Source organism: Symphodus melops (assembly GCF_947650265.1).
Source record: "Symphodus melops genome assembly, chromosome: 21".
Lineage (NCBI taxonomy): Eukaryota > Metazoa > Chordata > Actinopteri > Labriformes > Labridae > Symphodus > Symphodus melops.
Window position 1 is genome coordinate 2,502,793 of NC_136711.1, and position 22,614 is coordinate 2,525,406.

At 43.4% G+C, this 22,614-nt stretch overlaps 1 protein-coding gene across 4 annotated transcripts; it reads left to right on the plus strand.

Annotated features, from left to right (window-relative positions):
- Positions 1 to 990: 990 nt before the first annotated feature.
- On the plus strand, positions 991 to 21,005 carry ccdc57 (coiled-coil domain containing 57). 4 transcript variants are annotated; one of them, XM_079372265.1, is made up of 20 exons: positions 991 to 1,239; positions 1,943 to 2,085; positions 3,548 to 3,670; positions 4,061 to 4,204; positions 4,773 to 4,881; positions 6,052 to 6,153; positions 6,277 to 6,434; positions 6,516 to 6,590; positions 7,027 to 7,227; positions 7,341 to 7,499; positions 7,777 to 7,939; positions 8,618 to 8,710; positions 12,536 to 12,752; positions 13,252 to 13,440; positions 14,511 to 14,599; positions 15,040 to 15,283; positions 15,697 to 15,800; positions 16,016 to 16,120; positions 16,648 to 16,759; positions 20,137 to 21,005. In XM_079372265.1, the coding sequence occupies exons 2-20, from the start codon at positions 1,961 to 1,963 to the stop codon at positions 20,340 to 20,342; spliced, it is 2,718 nt and encodes a 905-aa protein (XP_079228391.1). In that variant the 5' UTR covers positions 991 to 1,239; positions 1,943 to 1,960; the 3' UTR covers positions 20,343 to 21,005. The 4 variants fall into 4 exon arrangements, with proteins under 4 accessions (XP_079228391.1, XP_079228388.1, XP_079228390.1 ...); XM_079372262.1 differs by having other exon boundaries at positions 991 to 1,235; XM_079372264.1 differs by having other exon boundaries at positions 991 to 1,235; positions 15,040 to 15,262.
- Positions 21,006 to 22,614: the final 1,609 nt, after the last annotated feature.

Consider the following 22,614-nt stretch of genomic DNA (forward strand, 5'->3'; position numbering starts at 1 on the left):
CAGACTTCAAACTGTCCAAATTGCAGCATAATACTGATTATTGTGAATCAGAGGAGATTCTAAAGTGGGTAGTGTAGTGCAGTATACCTGTGAATACACTACTGCAAAGGGTAATATCCTTGACCTACTCTTTTGTAACATAATATAGCACATTCACCCTATACAAATACAAATAATGATTGATTGATACTGTCTGATTGCTTTTATTTCAGTTCATGTAGAAAATATTGTCTGATTTTTATTTTGCGTTATCATATGTTGGGTTTCTTTGTAGTCTACTTGGATTTGTGATTGCAGCATTTTCCCATTAAAATGATACTGACCTGATGCTATTTGCATTGCAATAATAATATATGGAACCCATTTGTGCAATAACATGTTCATCCTTAAGTGGACTGTGGGGTGCATGCACTTTATTGCTGTAACACTGCACTGTTTATTAGTTGTAAGACGAATAAAGTATTGTCTTATCTTAAATAACGTTTTTAAAATATTCACTATTTTAACAGGCTGCAGATTCTAATTATCACAAAACATATACCGGCATTCGTTTTCCAAAAATTAACAAAAAAAAAGTCAAATGTTAATGCTGCAAAAAAAGAAAAGAAATACAAGTTAATTATTTTCTGCTGTTTTAGAGAAGTTAATTTCTACTTTACAGGTCAAATGGGGAGTTTTAATTTCAAGTGATGCTTTGATTTATTGAAATATTCAATAGATAACAAGAAAATAGTTTATCAAATATTCACTCATTAGAAACAATATCCCAGCTTTAATAGTTGAGCATCTTTACAGTGGAGACCATGTCAGTGAACTGTGAGGTCAAAAACATGAAATAATTCATCGTTATTTTATCAAGGTCAAATGTTAGATTAATCGTAATGTTGATTGGAGGTTATGAGCACGCGAGCATCAGGCTTTTATAAAATGTGACCTTGTCTAGGAACTAGGAACCAATCTATCTCTCTCTCTCCTTGTTCCTGGGGGAAGAATATTGCGTAACGGACGGTTGCCATGGAAACCCTTCAAGGCTCTCTGGGAGGACATTTGTAGTTTTACTGATCGTTAACTTTAGTTCCTCTAATGACATTCACGAACAAAGTGTGAATAAGATGAATAAATAAAGTCGTTTTGTGGCTTGTTGACGATGAAGCACGAAGAATAACGAACCGACACGAAGCGAACTTGGCCGAAACGAGCCGAGTGAGACGGAGAGACTCGGGTCTGGGATGATGGTAGGTTAGTGTGATTGATTTCTGTTTGTTGAGCCGTGTTTTTAACCCCCTTTGTTAGTTTCAAATGATGACAGGGGGGCGTCAAACTAGCAGAGTTATGACTTCTCCTAAAGGACTCTGTACTGACCTCTGACCTCTGACCTTAATGATTCTTCCCCTAATTTAATTATCCGTCTGGATTTATGTAGGTACTTCTGTGTGTCTTATTTTCCTGTCTTTGTGTTATTGTGACCACACATAAAGGGAGGGACGGGTGTATAAAACACTACAGGCATTTTAATACTGCCTTTGAATGTTTCTTACACACTGACTACCTTATACAGAGATGTATTTACTTTTTTTTATATTTACTGTCTGCCAGAGAAAATCAATAAACAGATTTTTTTTTAAAAACAACAACAACAAAAAAACAGGTGTCCTAACAAATTTTTCTGACATGATAAATAACGAAACAAAGAGGCACGAGGACACTATGAGCATCTGTGGTACCTATGAATAAATAAAAAATATATATTATTATTATCTACGACAACCACAGATGCATTTGGGGGAAAGTCACGTTAACACAGTCTCCCTTTAAACCAGGACACCTGCCCTCAGACTCCTCCATATGATCCATTTCAAAATATTCTCCTGGAAGCCCCCAGACCTGTGGAAAAGAAACTAAGGCTGTAAACTAAGAATACTATGTTGATGACCTTTTCTAGGTGTACACGTGTTTGGCCATGCAGTCAGACCTGGAGGCCCAGCTGGCCTGTAAAGAGAAGGAGTGGAAGGAGCTCCAGGCTGTGAGGGTCCATCAGCTGGAGAGTTCCCTGAGGAAGGCGGAGGAGGAGTGCTCCTCCCTCAGGTACCGTGATCACGTCCACCCCACGGTAGAATCAACACCACATAAACATCCACTGGCTTTCTGCTGGACGGATTCCCAGCATGAGAGCCACAGACTCTGACTCAGACAGGAAGTTAAACAGAAAGGAAATATGTGAAGATAGTCATGCCTTTTTTTTTTTTTAATTTACTGATTAATCCTTCTGGAAAAAAGTTTGAAAAAAACTTCTGTTACAAGAAGACAAATGAACACCTTCAGTTTTCAGAAGATGTAAAGCAGAAAATCCTGCTTTAGAAAAATGTCTGGGGGGGTTAGGGTGGTATTTATAACAATAATAATAATAATAATAACAACAATAATAATAATAATAAGAATATATATTGGTGATGAATTGTTTTATATAAAACATAATTCTTGATATAGCCTGATGGATAAATGCTTCCCAAAAAGAGTCCACGTAACTGAACTCTGCGGGTAAAAAGACGGACATCCTCCCGTGCGTTCTTGCGTGACAGTCGGGTCATCAATCGTCCCGTAACAACGCTTGACACGACGCCACGCTGAACATTTGAACTCTTCCACACTGAGCAGGAAACATGATGCAGCCTGTCCGTGCACCACGTTCGTTTGCTCAGGTTTTGTAATGTTTGTCCGCGCTTATCTGCCTCGCTCCAACACAATCGAGGCGTGTGGATTATCAAGCGTGTGCAGCACATTGTAATTGGAAAGACACATTGTTATTGCTCGCTGTCGAAATCCTTCAATGTCTTTGTCAGCGCCAGGAGCAGCAGCCTCTATTGTCCTGCAGTGAAGACAGAAATCTGAGTGGAAACATAAGCAAACATGGACTCCTGAGCGGACTGATACCTCTACACACGTTTGTGTTCTTACCTCGTCCTCACCACCATCTGTTTTGTCTTCAAACATGTTCACGTTTTTACGTCCGAACAAAACGTCTGTGCAGGGTTTTTGTGTGTCACTCAAACTTTTGGTGGAGCCGAAGTAATTCTTTAAAAACACTCGTAATAAAGCCAAACGTAACGCTTGAGGCGTGATGGAGGTAAAATCAGAAACTACAGTGAATGCAAAGTAAAAGTTTGTCAGAGGAGTCGAGGCGATGTCGGCCGTATAGACACATAATATAAAATGAAGCCTTTCTATTACGTTGTCAGACACTCAGAATAAATATTTGCGGTTGTGTCTCAGCTGGTGGAGTCGTCGTCTCTCAACTGGACGGTCGAGGGTTCGATTCCCTGCAAAATATTATGTTGCTGCAAATTGACTTCCTGAAGGAATTCCCCAAAAAGTCGTGGCTCAGAGTTTTAAAGGCTCTGAAATGTTAAAGCACCTGCCCGACCATGTATTCAACCCTCACCTGATGCGTCCTGTCTGTCAGTATCTGTGACTCCACAGTGAGCTGAGGGAGCCTCCTTGTGTGAAGACTTACAGTAACATGTCATGTTGTTGTGCATTCCTCTGTCAGAGAGCGCTACCAGCAAATAAAGGAAGATTTCCAGTTCAATCTGGCCGTGCTGGACGAACGAGACAGAGAGCTGGAGAGATACGATGTGGTTACTGCCGGAGCTCTTCATGTGGAAAACAAGAGGTACAGTTCATCCCAACCTCTTCAGTATGAAGTGCAGATAACATGAGGAAGAAAAGTACAGCTTTACTCTTCAGTGAGCTGCTGCCAGATAAAATCCTTATTATCAATCAAAAATAGAGCAGATTTTTATGTTTCCTTTTTAACTATTTCTCTCTTTCTTCTTTTTCAATGTTTACCTGTCATATTTTTATTCCTGTACTAATTGTACACATTTGGCACTTCATCATGGAGTAAGTCACTGTGCTGATGAGACGTCAGCAGGGTGACTTTGAAATCAGAGCTCCCTGTTTTAATGTCCCATAATAAACGTGCAGGAGAACAGCGTTTGCTCCAGCAGACACAGTGGCGGCTACTGTCCACTAACACTGAAACACTGCTGTCATTGTGCAGACAGGAGGAGGTGAAGCAGCTCCGTCTGCAGGTCACCCGGCTGGAAGAGCGAAGAGGCAGCGAGGCGGAGCGGTGGCGGGAGGAGCTCAGACAGAGTGAGCACAGCGCTGCTGAGTTCAGGCTGCAGCTGGAGGAGCTCAAACTGTAAGAAAGAGGAAAAACAATCATTACCTCTGGGATTCAGATCAGCACGTCCGTGAGACCCAACCACACCAAAATAACTCACCACAGAAAATCTCCTCCAAAAGTACCAAAGCCTAAAAACACAACACAACGACATTTATCAGTTCTTTTTTTAACACAAAGGTGAAACAAGAAGTAAGTTTGCAGCAGGTTGTCAACATGTTTGTTTGTGATGTGGAGATGGACGTTTTGAGTCGGCCTCTAGTGGACACTCAAAGATCTGCAGCTCTTCTACATTATCTTTATTTTTAACTCTGCATGAAGCCCCGCCCCTTTTAAAAGGCATTTCACTTGAACAGCACAGCATGCACGACGAAGGCGTTCAACACGACACAAACACACCAGCTGATTATCTCGCTCATTTGATCATTAATGGAGTTTGTTGTCATACTTTTTAGTTTGATATCCCAAGACTGAGCTGTGTTCTTACTTATCATAATGCTCTTTAACTTTGTGTGTGTGTGTGTGTGTGGGTTGTGTGTTGTGTGTGTGTGTGTGTGTGTGTGTGTGTGTGTGTGTGTGTGTGTAGTTCCACGGCAGGTGAAATTCAGAAGCAGATGGAGGCGAATGAGAGGATGAAACTGGATTTTCAGTTCAGGATACGAGAGGTGGAGGGAGAGCTGACCCTCCAGAGACAGGTGAACACACACACACACACACACACACACACACACACTAACAGATAACATGTCTCAGTGTCAAACACGCTGTGCTGCTGACAGACATTCAAAGCTCTGTTCCTCTGCAGCTCCACAGTCATGTGCTCTCTATGGTTTCTATTTCTGTCTCCTATTGTGACCCCTCATAGTTGACTGTGTCCACCAGTCTGCAGGACTGAAATAACTGATAGGGCAGTGAGACCGTCAGACCTTTAGGATGAACCTAAACAAAAGACCTGTGAAAGGTCTCTGTTACACTACGTATGAACACCTGTTGGTTCAACCTGGACGACCCAGCAGGAGGTGATCAGGCCCCGACTTGTGTCCAGGTAGCTCGCTCTGCTACACGTCACCCCTCTACAGCCTCGCTCATGTCAAAGGAACGATAACCCTGACAACCTTTCTCTCCCCTGCCGCCTCCTCCATAGAGTCATAGGTTGCAATGTCATGAACACTGAAGCTTCAGTGTTTAGCCAGCTCTGCTGTAAAACCGCCTACCTTCTCTGGTCCAAACAAATCCAGACCCCTCAGGAGCAGAATTTAAAGTCTCATACTGGCTGAGAAGCTTCAACACAGCATGTTTCCTTCATGATCACACAGGGAGAGAGTCATTCATTAAATAAATGTGTATGTGTGTGACTACTCAAAGCGCTTTTTACACCGCAGATCACACCTACCCATTCACAATGATGGGCTGGACATAGGCCCATCCAGTAACTATCCATTCCACCCATTCATCAATTCATACGCCCCAGACGTAGCAATTTGGGGTTAAGTGTCTTGCCCAAGGACACATCGGACATGTTGCTCGCAGGAGCTGGGGATCGAACCCTCAACCTTCCGATTGAGGGGCGATGACTCTACCAACTGAGCCACAGCCGCCCTTCTCACATATCTGGCATATCTTTACCTGCCACAGTATTTCTATCTGAGCAGCCCGGGTAGCTGGTTGTGTTCTTAAAGCCGTGATAAGGACTTGTCAAGGCTCATTAAACAATGTAAAAATTGGAGATGAGACCAGGTATGTCAATTCATTCAACCAAGCCTACATGATATAAAACAGCGAGTGCAGGCTGGACTGGGCAAAGGTGTGCTTTCTGCTTCTGTGTTAAATTACAGCTGCTACAATCCCTCTCCTCTGGCCAACAGGAGATGACAGCAGCATTCAGCAGCATGCTGAACGAGCGGGAGCATCAGTTCAACATAAAAATGGACGAGATGCGAGCTGTGGTGCTCGGCCATGACATCAAGGTGAGGAGAGGAAAACATGGTGTCAGTTCAGGTTTCCTACAAACATCTGCTCCGTTTGCTTCCAGATGTCTGTGGAGTTCATAACACTCTCATCTTCCCTCGTCATTGTTTGTGTGTGTCCAGGTAAAGATGCTGTCCAAAGAGGTGGAAGTTCACAGTCGGGCTCGGCTGCAGGCGACAGAAACTCTCCGCTCCACTCAGGAGTTTTGTCAGCAGATACAAACTCAGCTCCAACATAAAGAGCAGGAGATCAAAGACCTCATGGCTGTCAAGGACAACAGGTTTGCTCCTGCTTTGTAAGGTGTGTGTGTGTGTGTGTGTGTGTTTCTACATGTGCTGAAGATTTTTACCTTCTGTTTCAGGATAAAGGAGGTTGAGGAGGAGCTGAAATGTGTGGAGACCAAACGGAAGAAGGAGGAGGATGAACACAAGAAAAGGTGAATCACTCAGCTGATGTCTCAGCCTGATGCTTTGTTTATGCAACTACACCAAGTCTACAGTACACGCTCTTAACAAATGAACACAATCAAGTCAGTGGGTTTGCATGGGATCGTGGGTGTTTATCCTGATCTTTCAGTTATTGTACATTTTAAAGATATTTGTTGCCACAGCTGTGTGATTTATGACTTTATGGAAAAGATGATCATTTATATTTTTTTTGCGTTACCCTCGTGCATTAAAGATTATTTTAGTGCAAGTGACAGCATTTTAAAAAGACAAAAAGAAGGGGAATGTTGCATTCAGGTACAGGATGATAACAACATTGAACTGTTGCAGCATCTTTTCATACAAGCTCAGAGAGCTTCGCAGACCAAGCAGGCGTCTGTCTCTGCGATGAACCTCTTGTTTGACGGTGTGGCTCTTTATGTAAAGATACGAGGGTGCGATCGGGGCTCTGAAGGAGTGTCGGGCACAGCTGGAGGTTCAGCGCCAGGCGCACACGGAGCAGCTGCAAACTGCTGAGGAACTCATCATTAAACAACAGGAGGATATGAAGGTTCAAGCTTCTCAGGCTCACATCGTGCAGAGAGACCAACAGGAGGCGGTGAAGCAGAAAGACGAGACCATCTGCAGGTGAGACGAAGTTTGTTTATGATGCTGTGTTTATTTCCTCTGCAGCTTGTGGCTGCTCAGGTTTGATGTCCGATGCATTTGACCCACTTGTTTCTGTGCTTTTTTTCTCAAAGGCTTCACACAGAGATGGAGAAAATCCGAGCGGGCTGGGACGATTACGTCGGTCAAGCCTCCCGTGAGATCGTCTTGAAGGATACGGAGATGATCGCCCTGCAGGAGAGAGAAAGGAAACTGAAAGCTGAGCTGGAGCGGAGCAGGACTGAGATGAAGGGGTGAGGAAAAAAAAGACCTTGAATGCACCAATACCGATATTGATACCTGATAATGGTTCAACACTGTGTGTGTGTGTGTGTGTGTGTGTGTGTGTGTGTGTGTGTGTGTGTGTGTGTGTGTGTGTGTGTGTGTGTGTGTGTGTGTGTGTGTGTGTGTGTGTGTGTGTGTGTGTGTGTGTGTGTGTGTGTGTGTGTGTGTGTGTGTGTGTGTGTGTGTGTGTGTGTGTGTGTGTGTGTGTGTGTGTGTGTGTGTGTGTGTGTGTGTGTGTTCGTTCAGATACCAGCAGCAGCTGAGTGCTGGTCTACAGAGGGAACAGATCTTAGAGCAGAGAAGAGTCCAGGCAGATCTTGAGGGGCAGAGACGCTGTGAGGACGTGAAGGCTGAACTCTACCTGGCTAACGAGCAGCTGATCCGAGGCTTGACCCAGACCAGAGACCAGGTCGGCTTGTCTGATGTTACACAGCGTGTGATGGATGCAAACACTCCCGAACGTACAGCACGGGGGCCTTACTTTGCTAATGCAGCTTTGTGGAGTTATGTAGAAGACTCTGTACTGGGAGCATTCAACCTTGTCCTCCCCATTCTGACAATGCATAGGAGTTAGTAGTGGTTTGATATAAAATGATTAAATACATGGGGACATTCTTTGATAGGTGAAGACGGATAGCCTCTGCTATTGATTTGCAACAAATCTCTAAAGAACATCAGCTCCCACAAATGTATGCAGAGGATTGAAGATCTGCCAAGTTCTCTTCTTGAAACTCACCGTGTACCTCTAGGTCCAGGTCCAGGTCCAGGTCCAGTTTGTTGAACAGGGGTTCTGACCACTGCAAAAGCTGCAGACTTGACTGGTCTCACCGTCACAGATTGGCCCTTGTCACGTCCTTACCCTTAAGCATTTTCCTGCTTCCAGCAGCTCAGCTCCAATGACAAAATGTTCACCTCACCTGCTGACAGGTGTCCTGATAAAGACAGAATCAGGGTTTTATTCACTCCACGTGTTAGTGGTTTTAATGGTGAGGTTTATCACTGTTTGTCTCGTATGCTGGTTTGGAGCCCATGCTGATGGTATACTTGAGAATGATTCTGACCCGTGTTTCATGTCGGTGCATCTCAGGCTGAAGCAGAGCTGAGGGAGAAAGAAAAGGAGCTGCAGGATTTGACTGTTCTTCTTCGTTCTGTGAAGACAGAGAGAGACCAGGCAGTACAGGTGAGTCCGTACACCTCGCACCGCGTGTCCACCTGAACATCATCGAGCAGCTCAAGCTCAGCGCTGCCTCCGTAGTTTTGGTGCGTTGAGATACATTTCTGGAGGTTCATGTCAGACAGCAATGTGGAGCTCGCTGTGTTTTTACCAAAGGAATATTTCCAACAAGTGACTTTAGGAGGTCCTCCAACGTTTTATCTACAGGGACAAAACACAGGTCTGCAGGACATGATAAATCACAGTAAAATTCAGTGTAGACTAGTTCTTTTAAGACCTTTATTTTCATGTTTTTGTTAATCTGTGAAAAGCATGCTGGGATACATCGCAACATGGACCAGGCTGGCAGTCCTAATCATGCAGCTGTGGTAAACTTGTCAGTGAATCAACCTTGTGGAGAGCTGGTTTCACTGTAAAGACAACAAGTGACACGTCGATGTGGGCAGCTCTGATTTACTAACAGCGTGCAGTGAAGATTACGTCTTTCATATGAGCAAAACAACACGTGTTGTACGTTTGCCTTAATGAATATGCAAAACGAGGCGTTTCTGCCTCAGCGTGCAAAATACTGGGAGGAGAAAATGTAAAGAAGTTAAGTTAGTACACGCAGTGTGATTTACCAAACCAGGTAAAGACTGCTGTGGATGTGACGGTGTCTGAATTTAACACCTTTGAAAAGAACGTGCTCATCCAAGAGCCCCAGTGTTACACACTGCAGGCTGCAGTTAGGAGGAGATATAGGCACAATAAAAGACGTGTTAACATGTTTAAATGACAGAAAAATAAATGGTATGCTTTTATTTTGTATCTTCAATAATAGTTTAAAAGAAACGCCGTGATTAAACTGTGAACATTCACAGCTTCTGCATTCTGAAGAATTTCAACATTGACACTTATTGTCGTCCTATTTCCCTCTTCTCGCCAACATTACATTTTAAACTGGACATTTCATTTTCTCGGGTTACGCGTCTCTGGTGCGCTCGTCTCTTCACTCTACAGCCCCCCCCCCCTGCTGCTGCGCTGTGGGACGCTTGAATGGGGGGCTCACCATGCTACCCCCAACTTCAGTACCTTTTGCCAGACACAGCGCTGACCAGCTTCTGGTGCACGAGTGGCACACACACTGCGCACCAGTGCCACAGAGGACCATGTTTAATACCCAGGTTTTCTTATAAGCCACCTTTTCCTTTTGTTATATTCACATTTATCTGCTATTACTTGAAAATACCGGACGTTCATTTGCCTCTAAATAACACCTATGACTTGCAGTCGTCCAGCTTTCCGTCCAAACTCTCTGTGACGTAAACCAGTAGAACACGTTAAAGCCTGACAGAAATATTACCGCCTCCACAAGGTTTGCACCTGACGTCAATCACACAAATGTTCTTAGTAAATCACCTGTAAAACGCCCACAAGCTGAACGTGCAGACTTTTGCAATGAGCACGCAATTTAGTACTCTTTAATTGAGATCTTAGTAAATCAGGCCCTTTGAGTCTTAATACCTGTGGTACAAGCACAACTTTTGCTTTAATCTCTTAAATAATAAAGATTAAAAATTAAAAAAAAATAAAGTTCCCTCTGGATCAATGACGTGTCTATCTGTCTATCTATTACAAATGTGCTAAACGTCAACCTGTTTGCAACACTTACAAAAGTACAGTTTTTCAATTTCCCATCTTGCCTCTGTATTTTCTGTTCCTGCATGAACTTCCCTTTCTTACAAGAACCTCTGTGTGACCTTCTGCTTTTCACACAAACACTGTTTCACTGTTCAGCACTCAAACTCTTCCATCTGCACAGCAGCAGAGTTACTGATACTCGCCTCACTGCTAATGATTCAAAGTGTGTTTTCTCTTCGGCTGCAGAGTCTGCAGACTCGTCTGACTCTACTTTTTGATTTATTTTGCAAAAAAGAATGAAACTCAATGAAGACGTCGACTTGACTCAAGATCTTTAATTCAACTCTTTTCCATGTCACCTGCCTTCATTTTCACTCTGTTAAGTTCTATCCATCAGTAAAGCCATGAAATCATGTTTTTTCTCCAGACTTCACAGTTTGACTTGCAAACAGAGAACAGAAAAAGACGACTGAGCTTCCCCCTCTGAGCATGTGTTCAGAGTGTGCTCTCCACTTACACACTGTCGCAACGCAGAAGTCGGACACTCCGAGTTGACTGCCTGATACGTCATCAGGAACGCCCCGCTGGTGTCAGAATCCGACTCAGAAACTTTGAGAAAATTCAGTAGCCCGAGTTAAAATCCAACATGGCTGTCACCTGCATCATCAGTGATGTTAAAGAGGACATATTATCCCCCTTCTTCACCTTTTCAAACAGTCCCCCTGTTATCTACATGAAACATCTGTGTTTTATGAGCTTTGGTCCAAACATGAATCAAGCAGCAGAGGAGGTTTGTAGAAACCAGCTCTCTCTGAACGCTCCGTTTTGGTGTGTGTGTCTCTTTAAATACGATGCTTTGTTGTTTGTTTTGGATAAATCCCAGCCAGCGAGGCGGTCACATCTTTAAAGGCTTTTAGTTCCTCATGAATACGAGGGGGATCATGTTCACATGCACAGGTCGAGCTCTTTCTATTTATGACATTTGCTGACCTTTCCCTGCTGTGCTGTCCATATGTCAGAGTGTCATCGCCATGGTTACAGGTTGCATAGGTAACATTAGACACAATCCAGCTGCCGTCACACCTCAGCCTGGTGCACGGAAAAAAAGGAGCTGTTCACCATTCCTCTTGATGCTCCCCGTCGCAGAAATATCTAAAGGTGTAAGCTGGACACGTTTAACCACCTCGGCTACGTTTACTCTTCATGACGTGTAAACTCACAGATCCAGCTGTGCGTCTGATTCTCTGTGAGTTCAGAGCACACGTCGAAGCAATCACTTAATAAGAGATTTGTCTCACCTTCCTGCTCCGAGGACTTCACGTCGATAACATGCTAACCTCCATCAAAGCCTCACTGTATCTATCACATGTTGCTGGGAGTTCTTTTTTTGGCTCTTGGCCTTTTCCTCGAGTGCTCCGAGAAGTATGATGGCCTTTCAGCGTCGCCCAAATATATCAGCCTGTAAAGTCTAATCTATCAAACAGCAACTTTTAAACCAGCTCACATGACTCACATAGAAGACGTGAAGCTGCATTTAGCAGTGAGAGTTTTATATGCCATGTTCAGCCTCCAGCCGGAGCATCCTCTGATGAGGCCACTCAACAGCTGCACCAGAACGAGATGACAAACTAACGTAACACAGCTTATCAGGTTATTTAAAGTTTCTAGTTTTTTTTTTTTTACACAATTATTAGTAGATTCGATTGAGTTGAAGCCAAACACTTAACACATAAATATTTGCGTAAATAAATATTTATACATAAATATTTTATCTGGTGGAATTTTCTATTAACAAAGAGTGAGAATAAAGAGTGAGAATAAAGAGTGAGAATAAAGAGTGAGAATAAAGAGTGAGAAGAACTATTCAGTTTAAGAACCCAAAGATCGATCTGGTCTGAAGGAGTTTTTATTCGAAGGCAGAATCAGCGTTTAAAGACCCCTCTCTCATTCGGTGAGGAGAGAAAGAGGCCCCGAGAAAAAGCAAAGATGAACACTTACAAAGAACACACATCCATCGCGCCACATAGAGCCACTATTTACACATCTGTCCTGGGTGAGAAGGAGACAGAGCATCCTTATACACTGTGCGTGCAGTATTTTAAGACATTTCTGACACAGATCATATGAGACATTTGTACAGCGTGAAGTGAAATAATGCACATAGTACACGTGAGGTGAAACTGTCCATAACGCCTCTCTGTGCACTCGCAGGATCTCGCACCAAGAGTCGATTATTTAGCATCAGAAGAGATCCGTCGTCTTCAGGAGCAGAACGGCGTCCTGCGCGCTGTGGTTAACCAGATGAGGAAGGACATGGAGGGTCTCAGCCGTCCCCCTCCACAGACGCCGAGCTCCCCTCCTCGGCCACTTCACCATCCAGCAGCTCAAACACAGTCACCCAACACTTCGCCTAAAGTCCGCCCAGCAGGTGAGCTCACACACACACACGTCATCATGTTCATACTGTGAAAGGTTACGACGACTGTAAGCATCGTGATCCAGATGTTCTTTGATATCTACCCCAGTGAATCCTGTTGAGTCCAAATGAGGTCTGAACATCAAAGAGCTAATGACATCTATTTTTGTATCCAGCTAAAACAGAGTTACAACATCAACAGGGAAACAAAGAGATTTGATGATTCGTTCCTTTCAGCTGTGAAGTGCTGATGGATTCTTGTGCTCTTGTAGCGAGGTTAAATCTGGGAGTGCATTTACTCCTCTGTCAGCCTCTTCTCTGCATTTTTCCTCTTCCTCTCAGTGCGTCGCTTCTCGCTCCATAAAACGTTCAACAAGTCAGGATTCATGTGTTGATGTTATTGGCGGTGGTTAAAAGTGATCTGCAGGTCACTGATTGCTCCCTCTGAAATCCATACAGCCTAATCTGACTACAGTCTGCAGGTCAGTGATGAATATGTTTCTGCCTCCAGCTGCAGATTACACTGAAGCTCTGGAGCAGGAAGTGTCCCTACTGAAGGCTCGCTGCAGGAAGCTCAAAGAGCAGCTAGAGGGCGCTACAGGACCGCTCAGTGTGGCTCCAGAAACGGATAAACCTGCAGAGGAGCTGCCACCTGAAGTCCCAGAAAACACACACATGAAGCTGCAGCGACTTGAGCAAGGTATTCTTTATTTTCAGCTTAAAAACAAACTGTAAGATTTCAGGAATTATTCACAAACGTTCAAAACGATATATTATTCTGGTGCTTTTGTTCTTATAAATATGGCTGTATGACCTTATTTTAAAGGTTAAATCAGTTTAGTTTCATAGTTTTTAATTAATAAAATGTTATTTCTTGTTCATTAATCATTACTGATGGGAGGAAACAGAGACTTTCATACATGCTGTGTGTTGTTCCTCATGGAGACGTGACTGTGTGGACTGATACCCGACTCTGTGCTGCAGCTCGCAGGATGTCAACGAGTGGAAGAATCTGTTTTGACATTGGCTGCTGTACGAGCGTAAACAGTGATTGAAAAGCAGTGTTCTGCTTTTTACTGCTGAGCTGTTTCACTCATTACAAACCTTTTTATTCCCTGCTTGTTCGCTTCATTCACTCTGCTCGGTGTTTACATCCCACCGCTGTGGACAAACCTGCACCCCTCACTTACTGTCTCAGTCATGAGCTTCCTCTGCACAGAAAGCTGAATCATCGTTCTGGACCGCTCTGCACTCTGACCACGTCACCGTCCGTTTGATCCTTCATACAAGCAGAAATCAAAGCTCGTCTCCTCGCCTCCTTTAGTGAGGACATCAAATAAGTGGAGCAGAGGCTGTGACGTCTTCACTTCTGTCTGGACTTGTGTTTTAGTTTGTTGTGTTTAAATCATTTAGCGACCTACGACATGATGATGATAAGAGGGTGTTTTTTTTTTTTGATAACGATGATTTTTAGGTTTCTGTACAGAATAGAGCAGCTGTCGATGCTGTGCTTTCCCTCTGGTCACTTCCTGTCAGCACCTGTGTTTCCAATCGGCCTTAAAGCTGTTTACACTGACTGACGTTGTTTCCTCCTTTTTTAGATCCTCGCTTGCTTGTGTGTTGTTCGGACTCTCTGATGAACGTCGCTTCGGATAAAAGCGTCCGCTCAGTGAACTGTAGAAGTGAAAGAAAGACATTTGTGGAAAACTTAGTTGAACTCTTCTCCTTCTTCTTCTTCCTCTTCCTCGCGTGCTCCTTTTGGATCGTCAGGTCTAAGGCGTCCGGAGAAATGTGCCAACACCTCCACCCAGGTCAAGGCATCACACGGGGAGTCTGCGCTCACCAGCGTCCTGGATCAGGTACTGAAAGAAGTCAGGGATCCTGTCAGGACCGTCCAGGTGATGGCCTGTGGAGCTGAAGCCTCTTATCTCCTTTGAGTCAGTCACTTTACACCGACACCGCTCAAATGTCAGAAGGGTGCACGATAGATAGTTTGACATATTTCCAATTAAAACAAATCCTACATCTGTTAATTGGCTGATATCAAACATCAGAGTTAAAGCGATAACAGCTGATCTGAATTTAGTGGCAGCAAGACAAATAACTGATGTTCAGTAAAATCAAAGAAATGACTTTAAGGCTAAAGAAGTGTTGCATAGACTGACTCACTCGCCGGCACCGGATCCTTCATTAAAGGCTGTATTGGAGAAACTTCCTTATGTCAGTACTGTGTAACAGGCCTGGTTGTGACAGGGTCTGTAATGTGAGTTCTTGATCTGGTGTCTCGTTCTCCTCCCAGGCCGCTCTGGTGCGCCGGCTCCAGGAGGAGAACCTGCGTTTGCGTCGGCAGCAGGCCTCGGCTCTGACGTCCGCTGCTGTGTTTGATCAAAGCGACTGCGCTCTGTTACGCTCGAGGCTGAAGCGAGCGGCACTCTGTATCAGCCGGCTGAGCATCGAGAAACAGCAGCTGATAAAGATGGGCAACCGCCTCCGAGCCCAGGTCACCGCCGCTGAACCTCAAGGTACGACGATTCCACACTCAGGTTATTTATGGCCTCATCGTGTGTTCACTATCAGATGAGTTTATCAACAACAATGACTGTGTTTATTAGCACTCAGATTAGTGACATGAGGATTATCTAATCTTCCAGTTTGAAAGATTAGAGTCTTTCATTAGCACCGTATGGCTCCTGGTTGAGACGTGACTGACTCTACCAGCTGAGACACATCTTTGAAAAAACCACAAACATGCAGCTTGTGGTTTTTTTTGGGACGTTTTCGCTGCAGCAGTTTGACTCTAACTTCCTGTTCTTGGCTTGAGGCTTAATTGCGGTTATGATGTTGTGGTGATTGTTTACATACTACCACCTCATGATGCTGATGTGCCACATTTCATTATTGACCCGTTAGACAGCAGCTCCACAGTCTCACAGTCTGCCTTTAACTCTGTTTACAGAAGCAGCAGAGCAGCAGAGGGACTCCACGTCGGCAGACACACGAGGAGAGCAACATGGCCGACTGTCTGCTTTAGAGCAGCTGCAGTACCAACTCACCACCCAGGTACCAGCTCATCTCTTCACATCCATATGTCCCTGCTCCTTCCCCAGGGACTCTTTAAGTACATCCAGATGTTTCCTGACTGAAATCATGAATAAACATAAGTCAGATTCTTCATTAGGTGTAACTTTCAGTCGTGTGGTCGTTGGTTCCTGGTGTTGTGCACTTCTCAGTCCTGCCTCTCGAGAGCTTCATAGCTCCACTGTTTTGGTCTTCAGGAGCTCCAGTATGCATTGAGGCAGAGGACGTCCATGTCTGCTGAGCAACCTGCTGCAGAGGAAGCTGCCAACCCATGGATCCAAGGAACCCTGGACAGGCCTGAGGTAACCCCAGAATCCGTCCTGCACCGTCTGTGAAACATGTGATATGTGCTTCATCTTCATCAAGCACGGCCATTATACCAAGGACTCCATCCACCCAGTCCAGCGTACTCGTCATTTTATTATTAATAATAATCCAGATGTTAAGCATAGATCTGTGTGGCTTCATCTGCCATCTTTGAAAGGTTTATTTTGGGGCTTTTTCTGCCTTTATTAGAGAGACAAGACAGCTGATAGAATCAGATATCAGGAGTGCCATCTGACGTGCATGAAAGGAGCTGCAAGTCAGATTCGAACCCTCACCTACAGCCTTTGTTCATGGGACGCGTGCACTTTGATATCCGCTAGGCTGCTGGTGCCCTTAAGGTTGATTATTTCTATAGAGTGATTTAAGTTCATGAACCTGCCGCACAGAGTTAGATGTCAGACACAAGCCATGATATTTACACCATGTGACCTTTGTGATGTCCGGTGTTTCTCCCACACCTGTCAGTGTAGCATCTTAAAGTGATGGTACTCTCCTGCTGCAGCCCCTGCCAGGTTTATCCAGGTCTCTGTTGTCGTCGGAGGAGTCACTGCGGTCGTTAAAGGAGCTGTGGGAGAAACTGGACCACGGACTGAGCCCATCACTTTTCTCTGAAGGTAACCACACTGCTCTCGTCCATATTTCATATTTAGGTTTTGTTCCCTTGTAGTTCCGAGTGTGAAGCCTTAAAAGCACCTTCCTTCTTTCTGATGGTTCCACTGGTTTCCAACAAGCAGCAACATCTGATGTTGTTAGATGAAGACGGGGGGGGGGGATTCTTTTATAAGTCAGCCGTTTTGCTCTGATGAAGGATAAAGGGTGTTCATAATAAAGGGAGTGGCTGATTTGGCCGACTGGTTGTGGCTGTTTGTCGGGAAGCTTAAGGCCTGCCTCTCTTTACAGGTCGACCAAAAGGTTACTCAGGTTACTTTGTGAAATAATTTTTTTTTTATGTGGTTGGCTCCAACAAGACCTTTAAAAATATGCTTTAAAAACCAACGAGTGACGTCACAGAGACGTTGTCCATGTTTTATACAGTCCATGATCTGTATGTAAGCAGATGAGAAAATAGACCTTACTCCCCAGTTTGATATATATATATATTTTTTTTTTACCTCTCTTTCACCTTTTCAATTCTGGTTTGTGTTTAAGTCTTCAGTGCAGCCTGTTGCTTATTCAGTCAGTCACTATAGCAACAAGTGTTCTCTCGAGACGCTTTACAAAAGAGCAGATGGGAGGACGGCGTGACTGAGGACGGCGTGACTGAGGACGGCGAGTGTCGGGTTTTTGGTTGTGACGACACAGTCCGAAGGCGTTTCCATATCAGTGTTTTATTTCTTATAAAGTAAGCATCCTAATCATAGCACATAGTATAAATCTTGCCTATATAATAATTTGAAGCATGCTAAGCTGTATATTTCTGCCGACTAGACATCTCATGTGTATTTAAGAAATCAGAATTTCATCAACCATCGGACAAAGTCTCATGTTGGAGGTACTGCAGGTCACCTCTCAGCTCTGCAATAGTTAGATCACTGATGGATCAACAAACTGTGAGTTGCCCAATGTGTAGATATTGTAACTGCTGGCTCTCCAGAGAGAAGTTTCTCAACCCGAGCGGCTCTCAGGTCAGTCTGAGACGCAGTGATCAGCATCGTGCCATCATGTCATATTTGTGAAACCAGACACACACGGCTCACATCTGAGAACTGAAGTGACGGGTGGTCAGCTCAAATCCTAATCAGCTGTTTGAGTCCAGAGTAGAAATGTTTTACTGCAGAGCTGCAACATGCAAACAGAGCAAGAAGAAATGTGTCAGAAGATCTTTGTTTTTGAGCTTCATTTGCATCAACATAAACTTTAATGATTTCTTTTCACGCGTGCACAAATACTGTCTGGGTGAGCTGAATGTGTGAAGCACTTTTAAGCCTGACTTTTTCCTTCCAACCCTTTACCTATACGTCTGGTATTTATTTACATTTGTATTATTTCTCCTATTCTTTGTTTTAAATATTATCCCGGTGAAGTTGGGGTGAGCTGATGTGTGAACACAAGCCGATTGTGATGTTTATATCACACATCGTGATCAGTGAGATCGATGTGCGTTTATAAATCTTTTCTTCTTCTCACGATGTTCTTTCCCACTTGTTCGTCGATGCTGTGAATAAGTTGGTATAAAGACAAAAAGACGTCTTTAAATACCATCGCTCTCCTTGGCTTCATCCGCCATCTTTGATTGGCCTTTTCACACCGTGTTCTTCTTTCCAACAGGGAGAACGTCACGCTGTCGGAGACGTGTGTGAACATGCACGTCTGTCTGAAAACAAACGGTCTGAAACGTTTGAGGAAAACAGCTGCTACGACGTGAAACAGCAGCTTCTTACGCTGCTTTTTCTAAAAGTGTTTGTGAGAAAATATATTTTGATGTTTAAGTTTTAAAATTGAAAACGTCCGTTAACAGATTTAATTTCCCTCCGACTTCATGAAAAAGAGTTTACAAAGACATTTCGGGGAGCTGAGACACTTATCGTCACATCCTCACCACGATCATCTTCACGACTCAGATCAAATATGTCTCAAACTAGTTCCCCTCATTCCTTCAGGCCAGAGCACCAGGATTCATTTGCATCTTAGAAGACCCCATTAGCTGCATACTTCAGTCGGACCCTGAAGCTCTGAATATCAGCCCGGACTTGTCAAGAGTTGTTTAAAACTCACTGTACATCATAAGGAGCAACACTTACTGTGTCCAGTGCAAAGAGGTGACATGAGAAGTGGATGGATTTGAAGTAACGCTTGTGAAAGTGAATCTGAGCCGACTCGAGAGAAAACATTTATAAAAAAAAGATTTGACTAATTCATGGAAGACGTGTTGAAGTAGATTCCCCACAGAATCAGAAGAATCCTCTTGATGCATCCTGAAACACCTGAGGGGGTCATACGAGTGCACGCTGGTGTAGACATGGATCTCATGTGTATTTAAGAAATCAGAGTTTCATCAACCATCGGACAAAGTCTGATGTTGGAGGTACTGCAGGTCACCTCTCAGCTCTGCAATAGTTAGATCACTGATGGATCAACAAACTGTGAGTTGCCCAATGTGTAGATATTGTAACTGCTGGCTCTCCAGAGAGAAGTTTCTCAACCCGAGCGGCTCTCAGGTCAGTCTGAGACGCAGTGATCAGCATCGTGCCATCATGTCATATTTGTGAAACCAGACACACACACGGCTCGTTTCTGACCTGAGTGGTCTGGATGCTTCATGGTTTATCAGAAGGTCACTCGTGTGTTTTGTTCCTCGTCCAGTAGCGTCTATCCTGTGACGGACTGGGAGCCAGTGTAACAAGCTCATAACTGGACTGATGTGATCCATTCTCTTGGTCTTGTTGAAGACTCTCTCAATCAGCTGCTGTTATACGACTGATGTCCGTGGCTTCATCCGCCATCTTGGATTTCTGCAGCAAAAATTGAGCGGACAAGATGTTTCAAGTCAATGATGGAACTAGCTTATATAGCAAGATGCATTTTTAATTCCAAGTTAACATGATATTAATTGGTATGCTATGCGAGCGACAAAACAAAATGTACTTATCTTTAGGATGAACGCTGAATGTCAATCCCAATGTTGCCAATACAGCTTACCATCTATATCTGATATTTAAATAATGAGACGTGATGCTAAATAACAAAACAAAAACCTCATTCTGTCCTGATGAAGACTTGAAACTAGAAAACGGGACCATGAACTCATCTGGAAAAAATATTGACTGAAATGATGCATCAATTAGTATCATTGTTTCACATCGATATCTACACAACTTCAGTCGCATTCAGTCGAGTCGCCCCCTGCTGGTCATTAAAAGGCTGCAGGTTAAGAGAGGTCAAGGGTTATCTTTTCATCATTAGTCCAGTCAGATTTGACTCATTTTGGATTCTACCGCAGATAAGAGCATGTTAGCTGTTCAAATCAAGCTTTTCTTGTCCACCCCTGAAGGTGAGCTGAGCAGGACGGAGGCGGCTGAGTCTGGAGGAGCTGGAGTCCAGATGATGATGCAGGGTATCGGCGTTCCTATCCACAACCACCCGATGACTGAAGGCAAACAGGGGAGGCCTCTCTCGACAGCTCAATCGAAAACGAACAAAACCCGGCAAAGACCTGGAGGCGTCGGCAAGATCAGAAATTACAATCTGAAAGACTGACACACACATGAATGACTCATAGGATCATAAAAACGTCAAGTGTGAGAAACGGATTCTGTCACAGTGATATCATCAGATTGAGCTCATCTACATGTTAATAACAGACGGCCTGCTTTTATCAAACAGAAAAACTGTTTTAAGATTCATCTTGTCAGTTGTCACATTTTGATGTAAAATGGAAAAAGAAAATGAGCCGGGATCATTTAAGCACATGTCCGAGTTGAGTAAGTAAGCAGACGCTGCTCTAAATGACTCGTAGCGCTGCTTCCACTCGAATCAATAAATAAAATCAATAGTCAAACCACATCCACACTTAAACAAGAAGGCACACACCAATACAAAACAACAGATATTGCACAAGATCTGCAAAAACACAGCATGAAAGACAGATAAAAACAAAGGTAATGAAATATAAAAATCATATAGGGACACCCAGATACTATTGCACAACCTGCAGCCTTATGAAACATTTGAAAGAAGTTGTATCTACATAGGAACTTACAGTAAGGTTTTTGAAGCGGTTCAGTTGACATTAGAGGGACTCTGAGAGGTAGAAGCTCGTACTCAGAGTGGAGGATTTGAAACAAAACTCTCTGTGTCAGAGATGTTCACATTATGGATATTTATTTACTTCAATAAAATGCTTTTTTTTTAATGTAAAAATATCTTTGAAATGTGTTTTCCTTTCCTGCAGAGATGCTCCTGCAGCCTTCTGTGATGTTGCACAAGCACAAATTATAACCAACTTTCATGAAACAAACTTCTGTCTTCATGTTTTCTATCTGTTGTGCTTGAATCTGATTGTTGAGCTTAAACGGGTCTGTGTTGTGTTCCTGGGTGTTACTGGTCCTGCTGACCGAGTTTTGTACTTTAGTAACCCTGACGAGTCAGTCGCGCTCTCCCGACTACGTCACCACCTCAGCCCCGCCTTTTAATCACCCTATCTCCGAACAGCGCCCTCTCCTTTGTTGTGATTGGATGGAGCCTCACACCCACGCCCCGTGATTGGATACTTTACATGTCATCTAGAGGAAGTGTGTGAGCACCCACGTGTGTCGATGCCGGTTCTTTGCGTTCAAGTCTAACGTAAAGTTATGTAATGTTGACATGTTGTTACTGGTCCAGAAGATGGAGGGATGTTTCAGAGTTTACTCAAGTTTATGTTGGAGAAAATGATCAAACATAAATACTGAAAAGTGACTAAGAATACATTTAGTGTGTGCACCTGACCAGTTTGTGATTGAATAGCCAACATTAATTTTTAAAGGATGATAAGTGCAGCCTCAGGAGATGATTGTTTTGTTTTCAGTAGACAGTGATGCTAAGTAGCTGCTAGTAGTCCTGTATGCATAAAGGGTTCGAGCTGATTTAAATATAATTATTTGAGCTTTTTGCTTTGTTAGTAACAGAAACCAGTACTTTACAACACATCAGCTGGTATGATACATGTTTTTAATGTTGCTTATAGGTATCTAAACAGTAGATAAATTAAGTTTAGTTTGTCTGATACACCTCTATGATCAAATGTTTTTTTTAAAGGTTTTAAAATGAAGCAAGAATGCGCAGTGCAAGCTCCAAACGGTCTCAGGGTCACCTGACCCACAAACACTCCAGTAACACACACAGAATATTTGCTTTTACACAACAAGAATATATTGTTGGAATAAAAAGAGTTCATTTGCACAAACAGCCTAAAACATAAAACAACTAAACAACAACAACAAAACAACAGTGCACTACACATAGAGCAGTTGTGACCCAAAATCTGTTCTGGTGCAAAAAACAGACGTGTTTTAAAACGAAGTAACTACTTGTGCAAACACGTTCACATTGTACATAATTACACTTTATGTAAGATAAGCTTAACACAACTTTATAAATTACACTAGCTCTCTCTCTCTCTCAGTGGACCTGTCAGTGTTACATCCATGCCAAGAACTGCATGCACCCCACGGAAGTGTGAGAAAACTATAAATCATATTTCTGCAGATCTGTGTGGAAAAAAGGAGGCTATACGTGAAATCTAGTGTCCTCCTTATTTTAATGCAGACTCGATGGAAGACAGGTTTGAATTATGAAGTAGCATACGTAAATATTTTAACATCTTTTCACTTTCTGTGGTAAATATGACCTGCAGACAGTGTTTGTCTGGAGAGTGGCAGCTGCATGCAAAATACGGCAACATCATGGAAGCCCATTTCCGCACTGTAAAAAGTAAATAACTAAAAATGAACACTTGGCTTTGTTGAGAATTTTTTTTGCCCATATTAAC

Bases quoted from the DNA above. Each gene is read 5' to 3' on its own strand.
- ccdc57 (XM_079372262.1), top strand. The intron at 7,940-8,617 runs GTCGGCTTGTCT...GGTGCATCTCAG, and splicing joins TGACCCAGACCAGAGACCAG to GCTGAAGCAGAGCTGAGGGA. The intron at 16,760-20,136 runs GTAACCACACTG...CCACCCCTGAAG, and splicing joins CCCATCACTTTTCTCTGAAG to GTGAGCTGAGCAGGACGGAG.